The sequence below is a fragment of the Mirounga leonina genome, unplaced genomic scaffold (genome assembly GCF_011800145.1).
Source record: "Mirounga leonina isolate KUSES-001 unplaced genomic scaffold, KU_Mleo_1.0 Mir_174, whole genome shotgun sequence".
In the NCBI taxonomy this organism is placed as follows: Eukaryota; Metazoa; Chordata; class Mammalia; order Carnivora; family Phocidae; genus Mirounga; species Mirounga leonina.
In genome coordinates, this window is record NW_023270451.1 from 23661127 (window position 1) to 23688909 (window position 27783).

At 41.4% G+C, this 27783-nt stretch overlaps 1 protein-coding gene across 2 annotated transcripts in view; it reads right to left on the reverse strand.

Annotated features, from left to right (window-relative positions):
* SLC25A13 (solute carrier family 25 member 13) overlaps window positions 1-26099 on the reverse strand; it is a 180053-nt gene extending 153954 nt beyond the window's left edge. For both annotated transcript variants that reach the window (XM_035020604.1, XM_035020603.1), the window contains exons 1-2: window positions 25951-26099; window positions 1408-1461 (exon numbers count right to left, since the gene is read on the reverse strand). In XM_035020604.1, the coding sequence (XP_034876495.1) occupies window positions 1408-1461; window positions 25951-25965 (69 nt within the window). In that variant the 5' untranslated portion in view covers window positions 25966-26099. The remainder of the gene's footprint in view (window positions 1-1407; window positions 1462-25950) is intronic.
* Between the last annotated feature and the right edge of the window lie 1684 nt (window positions 26100-27783).

A 27783-nucleotide genomic window follows, 5' to 3' on the forward strand; every position in this document is an offset into this window, starting at 1 on the left:
TTTCTTACACATAATCCAAACCTCCTTACAAATTATCGCTTTTCCTCCCCTCAAACCTACTCACATTTTTAACCATTTCCTTTTGAAGCCTCTGTCTCTCGTGTTTGAATTATTTAATTTCAAGCACTTACTGAATCAGTTATCTAATGCATATCAGGTGCTGGGAACTTTCATCCAGGTTTTTTTACTCAATCTTCACAAATTTTTATAACTCAGGAAGATGTTCATACATGTACAAAGTAGAGAGACCAGGGTAAGAAACTCAATGTTCCATTTACCAATTTCAAAAATTATCACCACGCCAACCACACATCTTCCCTCCCCCACCAAAACTGGATTATTTAAAAGCAAATCTCAGACATCATAATCTCATTCGTAAACACTTTAGTGTGTATCTCTAAGAAAAAAACTCTTTATAGCTCCTGTAATCAGAATACCATCATCCAGACTAAAAAATCAATAAGAATTCCTTGATATCAGATAATCCTGTCAGTATTCAAATTCTCCGATTTCTGAGTTTTTAATAATACATTTTCATGAGGAAAGTGATGCTCACAATATTAGTAACTTTCCAGGCCATATATTTGGTACACAGCAGAACGTCAAGTGTCTCATTTGAAGTCTTCGTCCTCTTCACGTATAGCATAGCTGCTTTCCCATCATGTTTAGAAAAGGCCCACATATATACTTTTTAAATGATCTTTACAAAAGTGGCCTTTTCTTTTTTGAGTACTTTAATCCAACATCCCGTGATTCCATGTTTGGGACATGAGGTAGACTTTTATTAGAGTATCATTCATTCACTGCCCAATGTCACAAAGTAGGGGAAATCTAAGAAACTAAGGAAATATATGGTATCTGTTGTGAACTGATACGTACTATTACTCATACTGGGCCTCCACCACGAACCACAGTTGCAATAAAATGATGATAATGATAATGATGGTAACAATGATGGGCTTCTACCAACAAGAGGCAAGGACAGCCCTCTCTGGATGGATGAAGGATTACTGAAATGTTAACAAAGAGCTTTCAACTTTAGAAGAAAAAGCATGATCATCAAACCGCACAGGTGAAGCCTGGAAAGGTAAATGAGTTGTGAGACTAAATCCCCCAGCAACTCCTTTCCAGTATCTGACACCAAGTGAGAGAAAAGAAATTAAAATGTAAACCATACTGCCCTCACAAAAAAATCACCTGCAAGTTTCTGATACATTTCAAAAAAAAAAAAAAAAATAGACATAATTGTAGTAGATCTCTTTCATAAGTCTTAAGTAAAGATACCTTTTGGGATTTTTTTTTTTTTTTACATATATAACAATGAAATAAAGAGCTGTTTGAAAATAATCTTTAAAAGTTCAAGAACACAAATCAAACAAGAAACAAAATAGATTCCTTTATACTGACCTTCAAAAATATTGTTCTAAGCTCAGCTGGATCTGCTCTCTTGGTTAAAACCACCTATAAATAAACATAAAAATGTTTATATTATTAGAACAAAGCTGAGAAATCAAGCTAGCAGACTGAAAGAAAATAAACTCCAGGTTAGAAATTAGTGGATTTCATTTTTGTACTTAAAGCACCAAATTTCCCCATTGCATAAACTACTCCCTGGATTTTAAATTAGACTCCTATGTGGCTTCTAGAATGACAGCAGTCTGTGCAAGAAACCAGTAAAGCTCTTAATATGTGGTATTTAATGTATATCTTACTTTTTGAGGAAAAAAAAAAAAAAGTAGAAAAAAAGAAAACTTGAAACAGATCTGTAACCACCCGGCATTTTTAAACTACACACCAGAGTGATCCATACCCTTCCAGAGGGGAATATTAAATATTAAAGTACAACTTGTTAACTATGCAAGAGAACATAGTTCTTAAAGAAGTTGGTGAAGGAGGCAAATCACATTAACAAACAAGGGAATTACTTCCCACAGTTCTGCCAGGAACAGGCATGAATGCCTAGCTATCTGGGCATGCCAAGCAAGGTCTCCTCCTCTCCCTGACTTTTAAGAAGTCAGAAGTCTCCAAAGGTATGACTATTATTCTCCACATTCTAGAAATACAAGGGGCTACGGTTACCTTTCAAGAACAAAATCTGACAGATTAGCTCAGAATAGGTGTTGTGCTTAATTCCCCAGCCCACAAAGTCCAAAAACATCAGTGGAGAAAAAGCAAGACAAACTTGAATATGGGTACACCGGGCCAACACAAAAGAGTCCTTATGTGGAACCAAACAGTGGGCTTATTCAGTGTCCCATCACCCAATCCTGTTGGCAAAAACCATCATAAGACTGAATTCTCACTAAGCACAGCGTCACCCCATGATACAGCCAAGGAGGGGTTCCTGGAACCACCCTAATACCGGAGCCATGTCGCTATCCACAGGGAGATTTATGCAAATTGTTCTAAATCCCTTCTGTGTGTTTGCAAAGGCTCTTCTGAGATCTTTGGACAATGGGTTCTCTGTCTCTAAATATGTAACTGCCTGAGCTTCTTGGCCTGCCTCTGTCAGGAATAATTTTATTAACTAATCACTGGAATGGGAGAGGTAGTTGTTCTGAAACGAGCTGGTTGGTCACCTTGTTTCCCAAAGCAAGACTGATAACTCCTTTAATTTCAGCTGAGTACTTGTAACCTCTAATGCATTACCAAATCTTTTAAAAATTCTAAACTAGTTAGTACTCTTTGGAGAAATTATTCAATTAAGGAGGAAAAAAATAGAATGCTAACCAACCTAAGACTGATGATAATGCCGATCTATAGGTTTCAGGAGAAGATTCCTTCCTTTCGGGTTTATAGTCTGAGGAAGGGAGGATAGGCCAAACACTATTGGAGAAGATGAAACAGTATAAAAACGCCTCCATCCTCTTAAGAGCACAGAAATTCCAAGTTCCATATCTCACGACAGTCCGTAAGTAACATTTTTTTAGAAGGCAAATGGTGACCCTAGGTACTTAGTTGGGTTTCCTTTTAAAAGCAAAAGTAAGTTTCCACAAAGTGAACGATTCTTGATCCATCTGAATACCACATCCTTTAAAATCTACTTAATTCACTATGCCGTGCACTTCATAAAGCTTTCCCTGGGCAATGCTATTTTACAGTGAACTTCTCCTGCCCTAAATTCCCACAGCATTCTTCCATTGCTAATCCCCAATTGCACATCAGTGTTCCCCACCAGGACTGCACCTCTCTAAGAAACAAAGCTTTCACTCTAACTCTGCCAGGATCTAAGGCACAGGAGAACACAATCCATAAAGGGAGAAAATAACAAAGATTAGAGCAGAGATCAATGAAATAGAGACTAAAAAGACAGTAGGAAACATCAACGTAACTAAGAGCTGGTTCTTTGAAAAGATGAACAAAATTGACAAACCTTTAGCCAGATTCACCAAGTAAAAAAGATACAGACGGCACAAATGAAAGAGGAGACATCAACAACTGGTACCACAGAAATACAAAAGAGACTACTGTGAACAATTATACTAACAAATGTGACAACCTAGAAGAAATGAATAAATTCCTAGAAACACACAACTTACCAAGACTGAATCATAATGAAATAGAAAAATCTGAAGACACCAATTACTACTAAGGAGATTGAATCAGTAATTTAAAACCTCCCAAAAACCAAGTCTAGGACCAGATAGCTTCACTAGTGAACTCTACCCAACATTCAAAGAAAAATTAATAACAATCCTTCTCCAACTCTTGCAAAATATAGAAGATGAAGAAACTCTTTCAAACTCATGAGTCCAGCATTAGCCTGATACCAAAACCAGACAAGGATGCCACAATAAAAAAAAAAATTACAGGCTAATATCCCTGATGAATATATATGCAAAAGTCCTCAACAAATACTAGCAAACCAAATTCAGCAATATATTAAAAGGATCACATACCATGATCAAGTGAAACTTCTCCAAAGAAGATACACAAATGGCCAAAAGATACATGAAAAGATGCTCAGTATCACTCATCATCAGGAAAATGCAAATCAAAATCAAAACCACAATGAGATGTTACTTTACACCTGTTAGACTGGCTATTATTAAAAAGAGGAGAAAAAAAGGCAAGAAAATAACAAGTGTTGGCAAGAATGTAGAGAAAAGGAAACTGCACACTGCTGGTGAGAATGTCAATTGGTGCAGCCATTATGGAAAACAGTATGGAAGTTCCTCAAAAAATTAAAAATAGAACGATTCTACTTAGGGGTATTTATCTGAAGAAAATGAAAACACTAACTTGAAAAGATATATATGCACCCTCATGTTCACTGAAGCATTATTTACAATAGCCAAGACATAGCAACAACCTAAGTGTCCACTGATGGATGAATGGACAAAGAAATTGTGAGATAAACAGATATAAATAAATATAAAATGGAATATTATTCAGGCATAAGAAAGAACGAATCTTGCCATCTGCAAGAACATGGATGGACCTCAAGGGCATATGCTAAGTGAAATAAATGACAGGGAAAGACAAGTACTGTATGATCTCTCTTACGTATGGAATCTATATATCTATATAAAAACAGATATAGAGAAAAAAATAGAACAGATTGAGGGTTGCCAGAGGCAGGGGAGTGGGGTGGGAGAAATGGGTGAAGGGTGTATAAGTTTATTAAAAGTTTTGTTTAAAAAGCAGGACTTGGGGCGCCTGGGTGGCTCAGTCGTTAAGCGTCTGCCTTCGGCTCAGGTCATGATCCCAGGGTCCTGGAATGGAGCCCCGCATCGGGCTCCCTGCTCGGCGGGAAGCCCGCTTCTCCCTCTCCCACTCCCTCTGCTTGTGTTCCCTCTCTCGCTGCGTCTCTCTCTGTCAAATAAATAAAATCTTTGAAAAAAAAAAAAAAAAAAAAGCAGGACTTATTCACCGATGTATGACCAACATCTAGTATAATGTCTGGCACATAGAGGCATTCAATAAATATTAGCTCAAGTACTGAATTCTATGAATTAATTTTTTAAAAATCCATATAGTGACCCAACAAATCTAAGTCATGCCACCTAATGTGTATAGAACATTTTATATTTTCAATGCGTGACTATTACCTCATTGGATCTTCACAGCAAAATCTGAGACCTGCAGAGAGCATAATATTGCACCCACTTTACACAAGGAGAAATCAAGACTCTAAGAGGGTCAGTTATTTCCCCAAAAGTCAGATCTGGCACCAATTTGTGCTTCCATTTCTAAGTGTTGTCTGAGCTGAGATCAGATTCCAAATCTTCCATCTCTTACTCTGTTGGTCTTTCCACTGAGCCGCATTGTGGGCAGCTTCAAACTGACCATAACTTACATTAACCACTAATATAATACATGCCTAGAAATCAAGAATCTCCCAATTTCTTCTACCACCACCAGTCTGTAGTGTCCATCCAGTGCTGTGATTAAGAACATGGCTTAAGGGGGGCACCTGGGTGGCTCCGTCGGTTACGTGTCATCTGACTCTTGGTTTCGGCTCAGGTTATGATTTCAGGGTCCTGGAGCAGAGCCCTGCATCGGGCCCTGCATTGGGCGTGGAGTCCGCTTGGGATTCTCTCCCTCCTTCTCCCTTTGCCCCTCCCCCACTCTCACTTGCTAAATAAATTAATTTTTTAAAATCTTAAAAACAAACAAAAAAACATGGCTTTAGTTGTCAGGCCACCTGTGACTGGGGATCAGGTGTGATGTCTAAACTAACTAGCTATGTGACCTTGAGCCAGATCTCTGACCTCTCAGTCTCACTTTCCTCACCAGTAAAATGAGAAGTCCTGAATGGTTGAAAGGGTGATAGGAGATAATAACATCAAATGCTTAGCACCACAAAGAACACAGTTAAAGCACTCGATAAATGAAATCTATTATTTGTATTATTTATGGAGAGGTGTTTATATTCTACCATGCTTACTCTTTTTTATTTAATTTTTTTTAAAGATTTTATTTATTTATTTGAGAGAGAGAATGAGATAGAGAGCATGAGAGGGGGGAGGGTCAGAGAGAGAGGCAGACTCCCCGCCAAGCAGGGAGCCCGACGTGGGACTCGATCCCAGGACTCCAGGATCATGACCTGAGCCGAAGGCAGTCACCTAACCGACTGAGCCACCCAGGCGCCCCACATGCTTACTCTTTAAAAAGCCTAAGTGATGAGTAACCTGGCTCATAACTTAAGAAGGAAAAAATGAGGAGGAGAGAAGGGAAAGGAACTCATGGATCTTCAAAAACATTCAGCAAACCACTAACCACAGACGTTTTCCTAACTCATCCCCTCTGCTATCTTAGCCCCAACCAATGCTACTTCTTGAAAACACACCCAAAGTTCCAGATATACCGTGGAATTTCCCTGAGGCCCATGGAAATGTGTATTAGGTCCTGAAAACACTGTAATGAAGCACAAAATAACTATGGTTCAATAGGGGATAAATTCAGAAAAAAATGTTTACCAGTCTCTTGGCCTCCCCACTGCTGTATGGCTAGTTAGAATTCCCAGTTCTACTTCTACCTCCCATTCTTACCTTCTTGTTTGGGTATCATGTGCAGTGAAGGAATAACACTTACACAGCTTCTTTCAAGACAACGTAAGTTAGAGCTAGAAGTACCAGTGTTCTGAGGGTGTGCTGAGATGGATTCTACCTGGTGGCAAAAATCAATACCCAGGAAGTTTTAGGAGCTGAAAAAAGGGAACTACAGAAATGTAGCCTCCCTTTTTAAGTCAACTCAAAACAGCTGCTTGGCACGCACACTCTGCAACACTTTAACAAGCCTTTAGAAGATTCATCAAACCTGAGTTTCCAGAAGTCTGAATTTCATTGTTATATTTTTCTTATACTAACAGCATGTAAATATTTACAGCTACTGTTCTTACAATCTAATTGCCTGATTTTATCATGCTTCTGAATTTGCATGAAAACAAAATTTGTATCAAGACTTTTAAATAAAGGAACTAGTTTTCCAACATAGTTAGGAAAACCACCAAGAAGGAAAAAAGTTCTTGGCAGATGACTATGAAATATTACTATTGCTACTTAAATCAATACAACAGAGAATCTAACTATAGCAGCTAACTTTCACACACAGTCAAGACTCAGGGAAAAGAGGGAGGGCTAAAATAGAAAAAAACTATGCATTATATATTTTTTCCACAAACTGGGAGGTCAATTCAATGAATCTATGTTCTATGGGACAAAATTTCAGGACCACTGAGTATGTAAAATTTTTGACAAGACAAACATTAGAAACTGCTTGAACAGTTAACAATAGCATTTGCAAAACAGGTGCACTAGCTAGGTACATCCTAGATATAAAAAACCAGCCAACAATAACATAACTTCAATGACTGGGCTTTTAAAAGGCAGTAGCAGGAAGCATGGCAGGAGAACCAGAAAGATACTTTCAGGACGAATAAATTCACTCTTACTTTAATATGAGTTAGGGCAGCCAAAAGAAGGAGAACACCAGGAAAGATTTTTCTACATGGAGGAATATTGTTTAAACGGGCTTTTTAACACTGGAATCAAGCCACAGTTGTAGGCTCATTAACAAATCACAGTGGTACAGAATTGTGAACCCAACAGGGCAGCAAGGAAGAACATAAGAAAACCTACACAGAATAAGGAATACTAATTTGAAGAAAGTGTAAAGAAAAGAAAAGCTCTCTCCTTCCAGTGAAAAGCTGTAAGATATATATATATATATATGCATGATCTCCTCAAATGCATCTTACTCCCAACTCCTGCAAAGAACAAATTAAGGGGCTCCTGGGTGGCTCAGTCGTTAAGCATCTGCCTTCGGCTCAGGTCATGATCCCACGGTCCTGGGATCGAGCCCCACATCGGGCTCCCTGCTCCGCAGGAAACCTGCTTCTCCCTCTCCCACTCCCCCCGCTTGTGTTCCCTCTCTCGCTGTGTCTCTGTCAAGTAAATAAAATCTTAAAAAAAAAAAAAACAAATTAAGCAGATGCTCCAAAAATGCTGACTCAGGAAGAAAGTCTTCCAGATGAGTAGAAATCAAATCTGTACAATGAAAAGAGACAGTACCTCCTTCTAGGCCAGCGGTGCTCAAAGTGTGGGCACTGGACCATCAGCCTCCAATGGGAACTTTTAGAAATGCAAATTATCACACCCTACCCCAGATCTACAAATCAGAAACTCTGGGGGTGGGGCCAGCAATCTACAGTTGAACAAGTCCTCCAGGTGATTCTGATGCTGTTAAAATTTAAGAACCACAGCTTTAGCTAATGTCCAATTCGGTCTGTTTAGGACTGCTATTCTCAGCCCCAGCTGTATATTCAAGTCTCCCGAAGGACTTCTGGGTTTTATCAATGCTCAGGCCTATCAAATCAGGCTGCAAAGGTTAATCCAAGCAGAATCTCTGAAATGGGTGCCTTTAAAGCTTCATCATGAGATTATAATGAGGGGCTCAGGTGAGAACCACTGAGTTAGGACCCAAGATCCCAACCTGAGCTTTGCTACTCCACCAACTGCATAACACTACCTTCACTCAGCCCTGCGCCCATCCCCCCCATCCCCAAACCTTAAAGGTCTGAAAGCCAAGACAAGCACAGGCTTACACTGAAAATTCTACTGTCATGAAGTCATTATTTACCTTAGATATGAAATAAAAACCAGAAAAGACAGCTCATCAAAAGTGAGCTAGTCTCTGTTGTACGCACAGGCCCACATGCAGCGACAAGCAGAAAACAGAGGTGGAGGGAGAAATGTCTCTGCCTGGTCTTCTGAATCTGAGGAAGTGTAGTGGGCGGACCTGAATCCCAGTGGAAAGCTCTACTGGGTGTGGCCCAACAATTCAGAAGCTGGGGCCAACTCTTCTTCCCATCTATCTTCCCGTATCTCCACATCTATCTTCCTGTACTGCAGAGACTGGAAGGTTAAAATGACATTTCCCAGACTCCCTTGCAGCTACATGGCCTAGGTGCTGTCCATCAGATGAAGCTGGGTGAGATGTGGAAGGCAACATTTGGAAAGCAAAGACTGGGAAGGTGGGGGCCATGCTTCTACTGTTTCTGCCAGCATCATTGCTAGAAGTGTCAGATTTTCCCGTGGCAACCTCCTGCTCATGTCAGTGGCAGTATGGGTCTGAACACTCCCCTTCTGGCAAGCCATTTCATGACTGCATGAGAGGTAACTGCTCCCTTGGTGGCCTGCTCTGCCATGAGGGCCTGGAAGGCACTCCTGGAAGCTCAGCCTGAAGTCTGTTTCTTCGCCTTCCCAACCAATTCTATAAGCCATTTAACACCCTGTAATAAATCTCCCTCTCCTTAAACCAGCTAGAGTGAATTCTGTTCTCCGCAAGTGAACCCTGACTGATACAATCAGTAACTGCAAAAGAAATTTTGGAATTCCTCAAAACCACAGCATTAACTCGAGAAGAAGTAAGAATGAGGTGTCTCATCAAATTGAAGAAAAATAATTTTTTACTGAATTCAGAGTCCCTCATTCCTCATCCTACAGTTTCCCTAAGTTCTACTAAATGAAGAGCAATGATTATGAAAAAGTTACTGAAACATAAATTAATACAGAGATAAGATGCCTTGCTAAGCATGCTTCAAACCACAGCCTTTCTGTGTAATCAACCCTCAAAAGTTCACATCACTCAACAGTTGACTTATAAGGTACCAGATACCACAAATGGTAACCTGCCAGGTAATTACACAAACGGGTCGTGTCGGGGTGCTGGAGATGTTTATCAGAAGGATTCAGTAGCTTGTGAAGCGTGTTGGATTTAACTCTGCACAGGTGTAGACAAACATTAAACAATGATAAAGCCATCGCCATTACAATTCCATATTAAGAAGCACAGTGCAACAGTTAAGAAATGAATGGTGATGTTTTAGCTGTGGGTTCTGTTATGCTAAAATAACTTTAAACACACTAATTTTAGATTTTATTATTATTGTTATTAAGCTAAAGCTAACATTCCAGTAAATGTTCCCAAGAGTAAAAATCTGAAAAGAGACAGTATGAGTCTTTTCTAAAATAGACATTTTTCTGTTTATATTTTCAACTTCTTAGGGAGACAGAGGTGTTTGCTCACCCTGACAAAAGCAAACATCACCAGGTTCAGAGTAAAGATTTGGGTCCCAGTGTATTACTAACCTGGTGACCCTGAACAATCAGTTAACATCTCTGAGTTAGGTTCCTCATCTATAAAATGGGCAAAGTGACAAAATCTACTTATCTATTTCAGGAAGTCATCTTAAGGACCAATTAGAACCTCCACAGGAACCAGTGCTGGCATAGGAAAACCTGAACTGTGAAAGACAAACTGCGGAGGCTCAGTGTGGACCAAACAGAGATTTAAAAACTCTAGGAGGTCCCAGCCATAGGAGGATCTCCACATTTTTGTGAGTTTTACCTCTGGGAACTCAACCTGGTTCTCACAGTGAATATGGGAGAAATATCATTTGCACGTCTCACACAAGGACAGGAAAAGGAACCATTTTGAAATGCATCTGAGTATTCTGTTCTTTTTAACAAGATCTGTCCTCAGGAGAAATTATTTATTAAGAGCCTAACCTGCTGCAGTATTATCAGAGCCTACCTTACTGTTGGGATGATAAATACCCTACTCCAGCCACCCCTAGCCATTCTCTCCCACCTAAGAGGAGGGGAAAAAAACACTTGTGAAGTATACTGTCCAGAGCCAGAGGCTCTCTAATGGGCAGAGACCTATCACAGGCCTACAGAATACTTCCTCTCCCTCTACAGTCTACCACCAACACTACCAAAGGCCAATTTGCAGCAGTTCCTTTTATCCATCCAGTACATCATGTCTGGCTACCAAGAAAAAATTACAAAGCATAGCAAAAGGCAAAAAAAACCCCACAATTCGAAGAAACAGAGTGAGCATCAAAACCAGCCTCAAATATGGCAAGAATGTTGAAATGACCAAAACAGGAACTTAAAACAACTATGATTAGTATGCTAAGGGCTCTAATGGATAAAGTAGATAGCCTGCAAGGACAAATGAGCAATGTAAACAGAAAAATGGAAATTTTACGGAAGAACCAAAAGAAATACTAGAGATCAAAAACACTGTAAGGATAATGAAGAATGCTTTTGATGGGCTTATTAGTAGACTGGACATGACTGAGGGGAGAATCTCTGAGTTTGAGGATATCTCAATAGATATCTCCAAAACTGAAAAGCAAAGAGAAAAAGGATTGGGGGGATGGTGGAAACAAAATATCCAAGAACTGCAGTACAGGAACAAAAAGTGCAACATAGATGTAAAAGGAATACCAGAAGGAGAAGAAAAAAAGGAATAGTAGAAATTACTTGAAATAATGATTGAGAACTTCCCTCCAAACCAATGTCAGACATGAAACCACAAATCCATGAAGATAGAAAAAACCAAGCAAGATAATAAAAATCACCTTAAACATTAATGATCTAAATGCACCAATTAATTAAAAGACAGAGCTTGTCAGATGCATCAAAATACAAGACCCAACTATATGCTATCTACAAAAAAAGCTAACATTCCAGTAAATGTTCCCAAGAGTAAAAATCTGAAAAGAGACAGTATGAGTCTTTTCTAAAATAGACATTTTTCTGTTTATATTTTCAACATCTTAGGGAGACAGAAGGTGTTTGTTCACCCTGACAAAAGCAAACATCACCAGGTTCAGAGTAAAGATTTGGGTCCCAGTGTATTACTAACCTGGTGACCCTGAACAATCAGTTCAGGGTCAAATATAATCTTTAATCTATACATAAAAAGATCTATAAATAAATAATCTATAATCTATAAATAAATAATCTATAAATAAAACTTTATAAGTAAAAATACTTATAGATTTAAAGTAAATGAACAGAGGGGCAGGCACTTGGGTGGCTTAGTCAGTTAAGTCTCTGACTCTTGATTTCGGCTCAGGTCATGATCTTAAGGTCGATGGACTGAGTCCTGTGTTGAGTCCCACAGTGGGGCTCAGCACTCAGCCCTGCATGGGGTTCTGCGCTCAGTGCAGAGTCTGCTTGAGATCCTCTCCCTCTCCCTCTCCCTCTGCCCTTCCTCCTGCTCACACATGCTCTCTCTAAATAAATCTTTAAAAAACAAAAAAGGAAATGAACAGAGAAAGATAATGCCATGCACACACTAATCAAAAGACAGCAGAAATAGTTATATTAATTTCACTCAGAGCCCATTTTGAAGCAAGGAAGGTTACCAGGGATAAGGAGGGACATTATAGAATGACAAAGGGATCAATTCTCCAACAGGATATTAACAATCTTCAGTGGAACAGAATAGAAAACCTAGGAAGAGACCTACATAAATATAGTCAACTGATCTTTGACAAAAGAGCAAAGACAGCCTCTTCAACAAATGGTGCTGGAACAATTAGATATCCACATGCAAAAAAAAAAAAAAAAAAGACCCTAGACACAGATCTTACACCCTTCACAAAAATTAACTCAAAATGGATCAGAGACCTAAATGTAAAACTCCTAGAAGATCATAAAGGAGCAAACTTAGATGGCCTTGGGTTTGGCATGGACTGATGCATGAAAGAAAGAACTGAGAAGCTGGATTTCATTAAATTAGAAATTTCTGCTCTGCAAAAGACAATGTCAAAAAAACGAAAAGATAAGCAAAAGACTTGGATCAAGTATTTGCAAAAGAACAGCCAATTAAGAACTGCTGTCCAAAATACACAAAGAACTCTTAAAACTCAACAAGAAAAAAAAAAAAAAACCCAATGCAAAAATGGGCCAAAGACCTTAACAAAAACCTCCAAGGAGGATATATAGATAGGAAGTAAACATATGAAAAGATGCTCCACATCATCTGTCATCAGGGAAATACAAATTAAAACAGTAACAAGATACCAATACATGCCTATTAGAATGGCCAAAGTCCAGAACATTGACAACACCAAATGCTGGTGAGGATGTGCAGCAACAGGAACTCTCATGGATTACTGATGGGAATGCAAAATGGTACAGTCATTTTAGAAGACAGAATGGCAGTTTCTTACAAAATTACAATAGTCTTATCATACAACCACGAACTGAAAACTTATGTCCACACAAAAACTTACTTATGAATGTTTACAGCAGCTTTATTCCTAATTATTGAAAACTGGAAGCAACCAAGGTATATTTCAGTGCATGGTTAAATAAACCATGGACATCCAGATATTGGAATATTATTCAGCACTAAAAAAAAAAAAAGAACGATGAAGCAATGAAAAGACATGAGGGAAACTTAAATGCGTATTACTGAGTGAAAGAAGCTAATCTGAAAAGGCTACATACTGTATGACTGCAACTATATGACATTCTAAAAAAAGGCAAAAGTATGGTGATAGTAACAGGATCAGTGGTTGCTAGAGGTGAGGGAGTAGGGAAGGAGAATAGGCAGAATACAGAGGATGTTTAGAGCAGTGAAAATACCATGTATGATACTATAATGGTGGATACATATCATTATACAATTTGTCCAAACCCACAGAATGTACACTACCAGAAGTGAACCCCAATGCAAACCAGGGACTTTGGTGATAATGATGTGTCAATGTAGGTTCATCAACTGTAACTCAGGTTCCATTCTGAGGGAAAATAATGGGGAGACTGTGCATGCTTAGGGATAGGTGGTATACATGAAATCTCTGAACCTTCCTTTCAATTTTGCTGTGAACCTAAAACTACTCAAAAATATTAAGTTTATTAAAAAAAAAAAAGGATCATTAGTAGCCAGGACAATCAAGATTAACTTAATCAGGGGTGCCTGCATGGCTCAGTCGGTTAAGTGTCTGCCTTCGGCTCAGGTCATGATCCCAGTGTCCTGGGATCAAGCCCCGCATCAGGCTCCCTGCTCTCCCTCCTCTCTGCTTCTCCCCCTGCCTCTCCCCCTGCTTGTGCTCTCTCTCTCTGTGTCATATAAATAAATAAAATCTTAAAAAAAAAAAAAAAGACTAAATTAGGGTAGAGTAACTAGGGACACACCTGTATAATCTCCCTTTATTTTCAAAGAACCCTTGAAGCAGGTTGGATTCTTTTCCTTTACAGTTGAGAAAACTGCAAGTCAAACAGGTTGATCTACACCAAACCCCATGCCTATTCCACAGGGCTACAACCCAGGCAGTTAGGTTACCTTAGGGCAGGGTTTCTCAATCTTGGCCCTACTGACATTTTGGGTCAGATCATTTTTTGCGATAGGGGGCTGTCTGGTGCACTGTAGGATGTTTAGCAACATCCCTGACCAGCCCCCTCCTCCCAGATGTGACAACCAAAAATGTGTCATTACCAAATATGCCCTGGGGCAGAACTACCCCACCCTGAATCGAGAACCATTGCCTTAGATGGTGCTGCCCATTCATGCAATGCAATCACGGAAGCCTTCCGTGTACCAGGCCCAGTGCCAGGCACTGAGGACACAATGTCAAATAAACCAGAGAACCTGCCTCACGAGGGGGATGACGGACTGACCAATGAGTGGTTGGTACAATGTGGGTGGAGATATGCGCTTCCACAAATTAGAGTGGTGGCAGAACTAAGACTGTAATTCTGTTGGAGTCTGGGGTTGCAGAGGTAAAGTCTCTGGAGCTGTTCATTATTGATGATAGCAATTAACAGTGACCAGGTAACTTTTACTGGGTCCTTAACTCTATGCTAGGCATGGTGCTAAAAGGCTTTTTATCTGACCTCATTTAAATATCCCTAAAACTATTTAAGATGAAGAGTCATTACTATCACCATTTTTCAGATGAGGAAACTGAGGCTATAAGACTCTTAGTCTTAAGTGAGTAGGTAAATCACAGAGCCAAAAATGACCCAAGAGCCCAGGTTGTTTTGACACCAATTATAATACCTGGAGGATGTGCCAAGAATTTGGCAAGCAGGGATGGGGACTTCAAACTATCCTTATGAAGGGTACCACTGGACAACACTGTAGCTGAAACTAATTTAAAATAAAGTCTTTTTAATTTGGCGTTACGATACAGAAGTGCCCATGATTCAGCAGAAGGCAGACCTGCCTAATGCAGAATATTATTCTCCAGTATTACAGGTTGAACTCAGTCTTAATTTTTTTAAAAGCATCAAGGTTACAATATAATTAGGAACCAGCTGCAATTGTAATTACAGTTCCCAATATAATTTGTTACATATTAGCAAGTGTCAAATTACTACTGCTCCTTAAATGAATAAAAACTGATTGTGCTGAAGACTGGGATGTATGTTCCTGATGGGGAACAAAGGAATATAAAAAATATATGACATATTTATAAAGTGCTGAAAGGTTCTACTTAGGAGATCACAAGTTGCTGGAGCCCAGATAATGCCATAGAAAGTTAAAATGGCTTCTGAGAGAGAACAGTTAACTTAATAAATGCAGAGGAAGATAAAGCAACAAATCAAATGACAAGAGAAAAGTTGCTTCCACTAAATAATACCTTACCTGTTCAAAATTCTGCTGTGCATCAACATCATCGAACTGAAGAACAGTCAAGGACCCAGGAGGAAGCCAAAAGAAAAAGAACAGGAGCCCTCTGCACAGCCAGGGCTCTCATCCTAAAGAATGCACACAATGTCACTCACGTGAGCCCTCCTCTGCTCTCTCCCACAGTCCACAGACTCCTGACATTACTCTGAACAACTTCTCAGATTCCAAACCCACAGCTCACACTTCTATAAAGCTACCGATGTCACAGGCCTGGCTCTGAGCTTTGCAAACATGAGCACACTGACCCAGTAAACAAATACAACTATGCCCCTTTTTATAGATCAGGAAACTGAGGTACACATAGAGTAACTTCCCCAGAGCCATAGTTCGAACACAGAGTCCAAGATTTCAACCATTATATTATACTGGCTTTCAGAAGAAAAAGAGAATAGAAGATTGAAAGAGCAAGAGAACCTAGAAATTAAAAGAAAATTAAGACACATCAACCAATTGCAATGCTTGGGTCTTACTTAGATGACAATTTAAAAAACTATTTAAAAAAATTGTAAGAAATGGGGAAATGGGTAAAGTGTGTACAGAATAGATATTTGATAATATTGAAGAATCACTGAATTTTTTTAAGATATGATATTTTGGTTGTGCATTTAAAAAAATCTCTTTTAGAGATACACACTGGTATTTACATATACAATGATATGATGTTGGGGATTTGCTTTGAAAAGATCAGGGGGATGGAAGGAGGAGCGATAATGTGGTATAAATGAAACAATATTGGCCATAAACTGATGATTCCTAAAACTGGCTAGAAAGGACATGGGGGTTCATTATACTTTTCTTTTTTTTTTTTTTTGCACATTATGGAAAATATCCATAATGAGAAGTTTAAAAAATGCTGCAGTTCTTTCAAGACCTAAGTCAAATGCCAATTCCTCCAGGAAGATATCCTGATGGAAACCAAATTCCCCTCATGGAATGCTATTTGCCCCTATTTTATGGGCCTTGCAATTGGACATTTAAATTTTCACCCTATCCCTAACCAACAATATGACCTCCTGTGTTCTCATTTGTTAGACAAGTGGGGGGAGGGAGGGAAAAAGGATTGAATGAAAGCAGTGTAAGCTGGGGCAGAATCTAACAGTGCCTTGCTTCCCAGTTACTGGTACCCTTTCCATATTCCTATTCACAGCAGCTGAGTTGATGGAGTCGTTGGAGGACAGCTGAGCCCTAAGGGGAGGCTCTCCTGGCCTTCTGAACTAATCGTCATCTAAACTATTTTCTCTTAAGAATCTAAGCCAGCAGAGGGTCTGGGCTGAGGGGGCAGCAGGTCATGCTGGCTGGTGATGTGGCACTAGTGAAGGTTAATGACCTCCTGGGGTTGAATCAACAACAACAGAAATTAAACTGGTTCCCTACCTTTCTTCTTATATGAAAATAACTGCAGATAATTAGTAAACAATTTCAAAAAGCGAGAGACTTATAAAGAGTACTAGAAAAACAACTGGTTTCTTATATAATATTAAGTGGGGAAGCCATGTTTAAACATCACAGACAGCTCAGAATCCATAAAGGAATCCATAAATGAAAAGATTAATAAATATGTAATTTTTCAAAAATGAGTATGAACCAGCTAAATATCAAACTACCACCAAAAAAAAAAAAAATGTGCAACAGACAGGGCAAAGGGCCAAGGTTCTTAATTTAAAAGTGCTATTAGAACAAATCAATGTGAAAAGACAAATAATCCAAAAGAAAACTGGACAAAGGTCAAGACCAAGCTCTTCTCAAACTACTGGTAGACACCAAAATAGGGCTATAACAAATCTCCAAGAACCACCAAAAAAGAGAACTAGTGCTTTTCTTTCTGGTACTGAGAGGGAGACAATGGAAAGAAGTGGAATCCTCAAACCCAAGAGTCAACATCAACCTGCAATAAAAGAAGTGTGTGAGTGCTCACAAGAAATCAAATTAGGACACAGATGCAACGGGAAGACCATGTGAAGACACAGGGAGAAAAAAGCCATCTAAGAACTAAAGAGCACATTCTAAAGCTTGTCTCACCTTGCCAACCCTGCCAACACCTTGGTCCTGGACTTCTAGCCTCTAGATTTGTGAGAATATAAATTTCTGTTGTTTAAGCCGCTCTGTCTCTGGTGCTTTATTATGGCAGACCTAGCAAATTAATATAGAATCATTTAATATACACCATGCAAGTTACACCAGTTGGGCATTCTTTTATTTATTTATTTTACTGTTTCATTTATTTATTTTGGATCCAGGGTCAAGGACTGCATTTGTTGTCAGGTCTCTTTGGAGGTCTTATAATCCAGCCTTTTCATTCCCAACATTGACATTTTTGAGGTCAGACCAGAGGTCTTACAGAAAGTCCTACTTTCTGGATTTGTCTGATTGTTTCTGATGATTAGACTCAGATTCAACATTTTTAGCAAGAATTCTCCAAAAGTCATGCATGTTATATACTTCCCACTGCATCACATCAGTGGGCTGGCAATGCCAGCTTGTTCCATTTCCTGATGATGTTAAATTGTATCACAGATGGAAGCAGAGCCCTTCATTGTACAGGTACTTCCCACTCCACCCCACCCCCCCAATTAGTAATTTACAAGGAGACGCTCAGAGACAATGGGAATTCCAACAGTCTTTTACTGAAGAATTTTAGCATCCACTGAAGACCGTTGCTCAAATCAATTATTACCTATAGGTTGTGAAGTGATTTTTTTTCCTTTTCTTATTCTATCAAGCCTTCTACCTTTATTGCCTGGCATTCTTTGGTAAAAAAAGAGCTTTACCTCCCACTCTGTCTCACTTTGACTTTTGGGGGGATGAATACTATTCTCTCATGGAATGATAGTGTTGTTGTTGTTGTTGTTTTAATTCAATGTGTTAGTCTATTTGCAACTGATTTGTTTTTGTCATGGTAAAACATACACAAAACTTAACATTTTAACCATCTTCAAGTGTACAATTCAGTGGCATTTAGTGTATGCACAATGTTGGACAACCACCAGCACTAATCATTTCATCATTCCAAATAAACTCTATAGCCACTAATATCCAATTGATTTTAATAGCCATTATTTTTTGTAATAATTGTGACACACTCATTGTAATATGTATATGTATACATATATATGTGTGTTTAAAGAATGAAAATCATAATACACAAGAATGACTGCTAATATTAAAATTTGGCCAACTTAAATAAACCATTATGCAAAAGTTGTTGGAATAGAAAGGCAACATCCAAACCCACTGATCAAACATAACATCACAGGAAAAAACCAAGAATTATGTGCCCCCTGAAGTAGCACTCAGTACCAAGTACCCAATAACCTGAGAGAGGCACCCAGCACACCTTAGGAAGTCCTCAAGCCAAAAACAAAAAATAAAAATTAATAAAACCCTAAGCTTGATCAAGCCTCCAGATCTAACTATCACGTGTCAAACACTGGGGAAAGAAGAACACCAGAGGGAGGCAATCAGCAAAATCCAAATTGTAGGAAAGTACAGGAAAGATGATCCAATTCCCTCATCAAATAAACTAAAAGGAAATAAAATAAAAGAGGCAGGAGAACCTATAGATTAGCAGGATTTAAAGGGGAAATCAGTCAAATGCCATGTGTGGCCTGTGTCTGAATCTTGATTAGAACCAACCAACCGTAAAAACTCTAAATTTAGGACATGGGATTTAACATCCTGGCAGGTGCTTCAAGGAATGGCGAAATAAAACTAAGACCCTTATACCTAAGAAGAACTAAAGAGAACTAAAAAAATTAAAATAAAAAACTTAAAAAGCCTGCCAACCGATATAGAGAAATGACAAGAACACTCCTGTCTCTGACTGAGCTCTAAATTAAACAACAAACAAACAGGCTCCCTTTCTCCCTGGGAGTCACACTGTTGCCACAGCTTTATGGCAAGGAATGAGAACAGGGGTCCCATTCACAAACCACTGTGAAGGATATCAGATGGGAACGAGCGTTAGGTAGTACTGGAAAAATCAGACAACAGCCAAGACCAAGGAGGCGTTAGCTGGCTAAAGAGATTAAATTTTATTCTGTAGGCACTATGAAACTACACTGTGTAACAAGGTAAATTAAAGAAGGCAATGTCATACAGTGGTTACGTGCCTGGACTCTGGACCCAGGCTGCCTGTTTTGAAATCCTAGCTCAGCCACTTCTAAGCTGTGTGCCCTTGGACAACTCATTTAACCTCTGTTCGACAAGACAAACGCTGTTCAGTCGAGTTTGCCCATCTGTATAATAGAAATAAGAACAGCACTTATACGTCATAGGATTGCTGAGATTAAACTACTTCATGTTCACAGTGCCCAGAACAGTGCCTGACTTTATAAGTATTAAATAAATGTAACCTGCTATTGTTATTTGCATAACCTTTCTGAGCCTTAAGTTTCCTGTCAAATGAGGCTACAATACCTTCCCTGCTATGCTGTAGATGATTATAAAGATAATCATAAAGATAAATGTGGGTCTTCATATTATCTGGTTATTTTAATCCCCGTAGACTGTGAGTTCTTGAAAACATGCCCTTAATAGCTTACTCATCTTGGTAAGCCCAGTACAGTATGAGCTGGTAGATGGTTGGTACCCACAACACACCTGAATGCATCTTCTCGAAGTGTTATGTGCTGTCCACGTGAACACAGTCCTGCTATTAGCATGGCAGTGCGAGCCAGTCTTAGAAGCTGCCTTTGACAGGTCTGGACAGACTGGCGAGGGAAGTGAAGGAAACAGACCAGAGGCAAGACCAGCCTGGAAGCTACAGCAACGCTGTAGCTAAAAAGGAGTGAAGACCTGGACATAAAGGGAAGAGACAGGACACTCCAGGGCAGAAGCGTTTACTGAACCCATCTCTCTGTCCTCTTGCAAATTCCTGCCTGAGGCCTCTCCTGGCACCCACAACAGGTACTTAACTGAGCTCGCTGGAGACTTTAGCCAGTAGGAAAGTTAAGTCGCAGGCTGAAAGTGAGGAACGACCAACAAGATGAATTCAATTCTAAGTAAGCAGAGTCGGAAATACCTCTGGGGCAGCAGTTGAGATTTCCAACGAACAGCTGCCGATGCAAAGGCTGCTGCCTGAGAGAGCTACCTGGACTGGCTGACACGGAGCCGGCACCCTCAGAGGGACGAGGACCTCGGGACACCCACATTTCAGGGGCAAGCAGAAGGATGAAAAGAAGCCCGCAAAGGAGAATAAAGGACTAATGTGAGAGTTAAGAGGCCAACCGTGAGAGGGGACATCATGAAAGCTGACAGAAAGTGTTACAGGCACGAAGGGGTGGGACGTGGGGTCCCATGAGACCAGATGTAGTAAGGAGGACAGGCCAACAGGTTCAGATCTGGTGACCCTGAGGAGGGAATGTCAAGAAAGAGAAGAGACACAAGTTCATTTTCAGGGACTTTGAATATGGGTGGGTAGTCAAGAAATGGAGAAAAGTACAACCCTTGTATAATAATCATACATTCCTTTAAATAATAATTCAGGGATGTACTCCAAAAATAATACCCGGACCCCAATGCAGAATCAAAATTAATCCTAAAACCCTAAAAGTTATACTGGATTTTATCACTATGTAGTTAATTCTGCAAAAAGTTGAACTTATAACCAATTCAAAAGGTGCTGCACCCCTGGCTTAGGAAGGCAGCTACGTTTAATTACACAGTAATGAGAGTTCCAGACCAATACTTTAAACTTTAATGTGCATACAGTCCCCTGGGGATCTGGTTAAAATGCAGATTCTGATGCGACAGGATCTTTGGCCTGGGCTGCATCCAAAAATGCTGCAATTCTAACAAGCTCCCAAGTAAACCAATGCTGCTGGTCCATGGACCAAAACTTCTGATAGCGAGGCTCCAGGAAGACCGCTCAGAGAATCTGGCTAAGCAGCCACACCGGCTAGGTATTATGGTGAACAGTGAATGGATCACAAGCTTAAGAAAAGCACACTATGTTTTGTTTTGTTTTGTTTTAAGATTTTATTGATTTATTTGACAGAGAGAGACACAGCGAGAGAGGGAACACAAGCAGGGGGAGTGGGAGAGGGAGAAGCAGGCTCCCCGCAGAGCAGGAAGCCCGATGCAGGGCTGGATCCCAGGACCCTGGGATCACGACCTGAGCCACAGGCAGACGCTCAACGACTGAGCCACCCAGGCGCCCCAAGAAAAGCACACTATGTTTTGTTGGGGTAAGTCAAATAATGTCTATGTCCCCCAGCTTTCAGTTAGGTAGAAATGTCACACAGCCCGCAAAGACATCTCTTGGCCATCCTATAGCACTTTCTAATTCCCAAAGTGTTTTGCACACGTTATACTGCATTTGCTCATCACACATCACAGATAGTCCCTGCTTTCCACAGGGTGATACTAAGCACCTAGAGAAGTTAGACTCGTCCACGTTGGCACCATCAGCGGAAGCAGCAGGCATGTAACCCACTCCTGCCTGGCTAGCTCCTCACTAAACCAGAGCTCCTTAAAAATAAACAAAATATTCTTCGCAGCCTCTTCCCACTTAAGTCATCAATTCTGAGCTTCTCTGTAGCTCAACCTACCACTGTAACCAGACTCAGACATATGAGAATCACAAGTCTAACTTGGAAAAACGTCTAAATAGGCATCTGGGGCTCCAAGGCTTTTCAAATCAGGCTTATGATGGGGTTCAGGACATGCACCAAACGCAGCACCTTGGCATATGGAATGTCTGAAGCCAAAGGGGTCTGAGAAAAGAGCAGAAGCAGGAAGGTCACTCTGACCTCCTCCCCCACAACCCTCTTTCCTGAAATCGGTCATGTAACCCCCATGTGAAGGGTACCCGCCCTGTACCAGGAGGAGGAAAGACATTCTTATCACCAGAGATGGGGATCTGGGGGCCCAGACAGCTGTACAAACAAACCTCGTTAAACTAACCTTTGTCTTCTAGTTACTTCTTCATCATTTACTACTCCTGGCCCAAACCCCTTCATCTCAATTCTTTACAAATCCACTTTGTCTAAAAGGAATAAAAGTTTCCTGCCCTGGTCACTTCTCTGTGTCTTCATTCTCTTGTGATGACTCCCATGTACTAGTAAAAATTCAATAAAATTTGTATGCTTTCCTCCTATTTGTTTTTGTCAATTTAATTTTCAAATCCAGCCAGGGACCCCTAGGAGGGTCCAGAAAAACTTTTTCCTCCTCTACACTTACTTATACAATTTTCTTACAAATTGTACTGCGCTAGTCTTATGCAAAAGACATTTTACCACAGAACGGTAAGTGTATCTTGAAATATCTGACTCTTATATCAAGTCAACAATTTTCATGGATAACATGTGGAAACTGTGACTACATGTGGAAATCAAGACAAAGCTACCAGCCTAATAACAGTCATTAAATAGAGTGGTTTATTTAGGTTAAATTACTAAGAATTTCAACACTGCCAACTCTGCTATGTTGTCAGCACCTAAAGTCAAAAGGAACCATCCAGGCTTATTTTCACTCACGCAACTGCACAGCAAATTTCCAAAGGAAATGGTTGAGTATGAGTACTCTATCTTGTAAACGTTTCCAATCAACAAACCAGACCACCACGCTACAAATCAACCACTGGGAATAACTGAGGTAACAGGCCAGAGCCACCATTAATTGGGCCGATTTAACCCAACAAGAGGGTCTGGTTAAACAGGGCCCGCTCAGTTGCTGTTAAAGACATTGCTAAGGGAATTCTGTCACTGCGGAGAGGGCACAGCCCCCTTAAGCCCCAGCAAAACCAACACGCATCTGCAGAGTCACACATTCCTCTGTTCCAAGATCCACCGGAAGGCATCATGGCAGGAAGGATGGGTGCTTATGAAGCAGCAAATGCTGAGCAAGGAGGGTTGGAAGAAACCGTGCTCAGCAGGCCTCATCCTCATAAAGAGTGGAAAACTTAGGGTGGAATGATTCCCTTTAAGAACAGAACAAAAGCAGAGGCTTGACTAGGACAAAAGGTCAAAGGAGCAGGAGTCAGAGCCCCTCCAGCAATCTTATAAAGAACTCCATAACCAAAAAGACCTGCTCCCTAGTTTGTTTAGATGTTTTATTGTGGCTTTCAACCCTTCCCACCACCTCCACCCCCCAGTTCTCTACTGACTGACCAACACTTTCAAGAGGTGTGGCCTAACTGGGGAACACCCACAGCACAGGGGCCCCAAACAAGGTAGGCCAGGGAAAAGGCTACCAGACCAAGGTTACTCTGTAACCTTTCTCTGCCTTTCACTTGCTGTTCCTTATCACTGGAATGGGTCTTCCCTCTTCTCCCCAACCATTCCTGCTGAAATACCACCTCGGTCGTCCACAGAAATGGTCTCCTTCCCTGATGCCCCCATAGCCCTTATTATGGCACTAACCCTACTTAGGGCATTTCCATGAGAGGAGTCAGCCTGTAGTATGGTTGTGGTTTTCTTGAAGGCCCAAAGGGAGGCCAATTCATTTTCATATCCTCAGTTTAGCCCCATTTGGAACATTAGAAAGAACACAATACGATCATAGCAACAACTCATCCAAGAATGGAGTATCAATACTAAGTGTACTAGTCCTACAGACCAAATTTTCATTATTATTAATGCTTTAATTTGTCTCCAAATTTATTTCTTTTAGTTCTAGGCTAATTTTACACAAATTATTGGTCCATGTCCAGTTTTGATCTGAACATCTCTGAACTTGAGTGAGCATTCTCTAACTCTTAACAGTTTCATTTAGTTTCATTTCATCGTTACTAATGTACAAACTCAACCAATGATGAAGAAGGAATGTTCCCTACAACCAAACTGGGGGGCGGGGGGGGTGTGAAGGGGAAGGAAATGTTTTTCCCTTCTATTACTACTTTTTAAAAATGCATTTTTTGAGGACTTGCATGAAATATAATTTTAAAAACTCATCTGCATTTTAGCACATGCGGAGCTTGGAAGTTTTTAAAAGAAATCCTGAAAACAACAGAAATAGTACAGGCAGACAGACCACTTACCATTTACCATATAGCCAGGGAAGCCATAAGGATTATTCTTACAAAAGTAGGCAGAACAAGAGAATGGAAGCTTTTTGAGTTTGTCTCAAAATACTAAGAGTTTTAGATCAAGGTTACATCGTGAAAAAACAAGTACCTTTTGCATTGTACTGGATTTAAAAGGGTTAATGCAGTTTCCAAAAATGAATACCAGGGATCCTCAAAGAATCTACCTAAAAGTTATCTATACCCATATGTTCTCACACACACACACACACACAAATACACTCATGCACACATCCAAGAGCACACTCCTGAGGATGGAACTCAAGAGTAATTACAGAAAAGAAAAAGGCCACTTAGGCCACGTAGTCTAGGAACATGAAGAAGTCTGCAGATTTGGGGAGCCTGGAGAAACTTAAGTCATAGAAGAGCATTTAAATATATTTGTCTGCTTACAATTTCCATTGCAAATGTGATTAGTTTGCTTGAATAAATAGGAATATGATGTGTTGGCCATGTTTTCCTCTTGAGGGTTATCACAGAGTTTTGATTAAGGACAAATGTTTCAAATGTAGGGTATATTTAAGTTCACTGCACTTAAAATGAACTAAGAAGTTGTATAGGCTTGATTAAAGGGCTGCCTTCGTGAACTTAAATTAAAAGCTATAAACTCCAATGATTCAAGTGATTGGGACTAAATATGGTATTCTGTCAGAAAAGTTGAAATGGAGTCCAAAGAGACTGAAATGGTGTCCAGGTTTCAAAAAAACGGTGAAAGAGTAAAGGTCAAGCTGCCGGAGTTGCCCTTCCTCTGGGTTAGTGAATGATTCACATTACGCAGAATTCCTTTTAAGTAAAACATCACAAGAGTTACAGGCTCCCAGAACAATCTGTTTTGTCATTTCTGAAAAGAAGCCTCCCAAACGCTCAGAGGCCGGTATGTAAGTGTTGTCAGATGGGGAGAGGAGGTTGAAGGATGAGAAGTGGGGGTGGGAGAGTGGTCCTCTGGAGTTCTTACACACACGCGCACGCAAGCCAACTATTCCGAGCCGCCTCCAAAACGGAAGTCAAGGTGACTTCCCCACCGCGGGAGGGCGGGGCCTTTGAAACCTAATAGGATCAGGCTTCAGCCCGGGCTGCCGGGAAGAAGCCCCAGTCGACAACAACCGGGGTCAGAAGCAGGTGCGCTCTAGGGTGGCCGAGGGGCGCTGACGACCCCGGGCCCACCGGGCTTCTCCAGGCCGACCTTGGCTCAGCCCGCAGGGCGCCAACCAGGCACCGACTCCCCTCCCGGGCCAAGTGGGAGGGTTCGGCCGGCAAAGTTTCCTACAGCAAGGTCGGGCCTCCGTCCCCGCACAGGCCACCTGTGCTGCCCCGGAGGAGGGGTCACCTCCCCTCGCCCACTGATGCAAGGTGGAGCAGCTGCCCCGCGCCCCTCTCTTTGTTTTCCACCTTGCACCAACTCGGCACGTGAACGCCTGAGGCTCCCGAGCCCCGGGGCCCCGGCGGCCGGCACGCGCGCCCCGGGGCAACGGGCCGACGCTTACCTTGGCGGCCGCCATGCTTCGCCCCGGGTGCGGGCGGCCGCAGGACCCTCCCGGCGGCTCACTTCCCGTGCGGGCGGCAGCGGGGATGGCGGTACGGCCCGGCAGCGTGCGCGCCCGGCCTGCCTCCCCACGCCCTCCCGCCGGCGCGGGTCATGCGGGCGCCGCCAGCCCATTGGCTGGCCCGGCCCGGGCCGGCGGGGCGCGCGTGATCCGACGGCCTCTGCCCCGCGGCCGGGGCGGGGGCGGGCCCGGGTCCGGGGGCGGTGGACGCGGCGCGCGCACGTGACGCCCGCTTTGCTGTCCAGCGGCGGCCACCTCGGTGGCCCGGGCTCGGGGGCTCACGGGGGGCGGGAGCCGGCGTCCTGGGGGTGGGTGACCTGAGGAGGGAAGCTGCGACTTCGACCGGGGCGGCCGTACCAGGGGCTGCTCCAGGGCGGGTAGACCCGCGAGGAGGGGCACGCAGCCTGAGGAAGTTGAGAACTCCCTAGATACGGTTAAGCCGGATTTTCCATGTCGGTTCGCCTGGGAACGGGCTCCACTCTGCACCGTCCTAGAATGCATCCAAAGGCATTGGCCAGTCGAGGGAAGATAGCAAATATCACTGGCGAATCTACTTTGAGGCCAAATCTGTAAACTCTAAGTACCAAACAGGTATATGTAGTGCAGAACGTAATATTTGTGAGGCTACTTCATTTCAGCCCTGGGCATTAGGATGGTAGAGGTCAAAGATTCCGCCCCACCCCACCCCCGAATATAGGCCCTGCTAAAATAAATAGGTCAAAATTTTAATGGAAAAATTAAATGTATGACCTCCGGAGATCTTAGTCCTCTTTATCAAAATTCCATTCGTCTCTGCCAGGAAAATTTATAATTAAAGCAACGGTGGTCAGAGAAAAGGGCTTTAAATGTTTTGTGGCTTATGGATATAATCTTTAAGCAAAAGTGTTTATTACTAATTATTTTAATTAATCAACACCAATTGTGTGCCTACATGTGCCAGACACTGCGCTAGATACTCGGAACACCAAAATGACTTGAAAGATGGTCCCAGCCCTTCAAGAGCTTAAGTGCTAGTGAGGAAGCAGACACATAAATAGTTAACTTCTATATAAATAACCTGTTAAGGCAACAACCTGTTCCCAGGGTGCTATGGGAACACTGAGGACTCTGAAAGTGAAAGTACCTTAGGGGAGATGATACCTAAGCTGAATGCAGAAAAATGGCTGTGTATTAGTTCAGTGAAATGGAGAACTCCATTCACGACTCTCCAGCCAGAGAAAAGGAGAGGCAGCAGGCCCAGAAATGGCTGGAGAACCACAGCAAGTTATGAACGTAGTTGGTCGTGAAAGATGACTTGAGCTGTGGGACTGGTGGATGGAGGGTCTGTGTGGACAGGTAGGGACCATGTCATGGAAGGTGTTGGGTGCCATGCTGAAGGGTGTGCACCGTAATTGAAGGGCTTTAGAGCGGGAAATAGCATGGGAAATTTTACAATATAAATGGATCATTCTGCTTGCAGCGTGGAAGATGGGGCAAGACTGAACTATTGGTATATTCAGACAAGGCAGGCTGAGGGCCTGAAACTATAGATGGGATGGGGCTAAAAGAATATATAGGAGGAAAAATTAGTCACCTGTGATGACTAATTATATGTGGGGGTGGGAGAGAAAAAGGGAGTCATCCTGTCTTGCACCTACATCCCTGGTTTATGGATGTTGGAAAGACACCAGAGATCAGTAATACCAGAGGAGTGTTTTGAAGTGCATGTCTTTTTGTAAGAAGAGTATGTGCAATATACAGACTACCTTGTAAAAGCCAGAAAAATAAGCATTT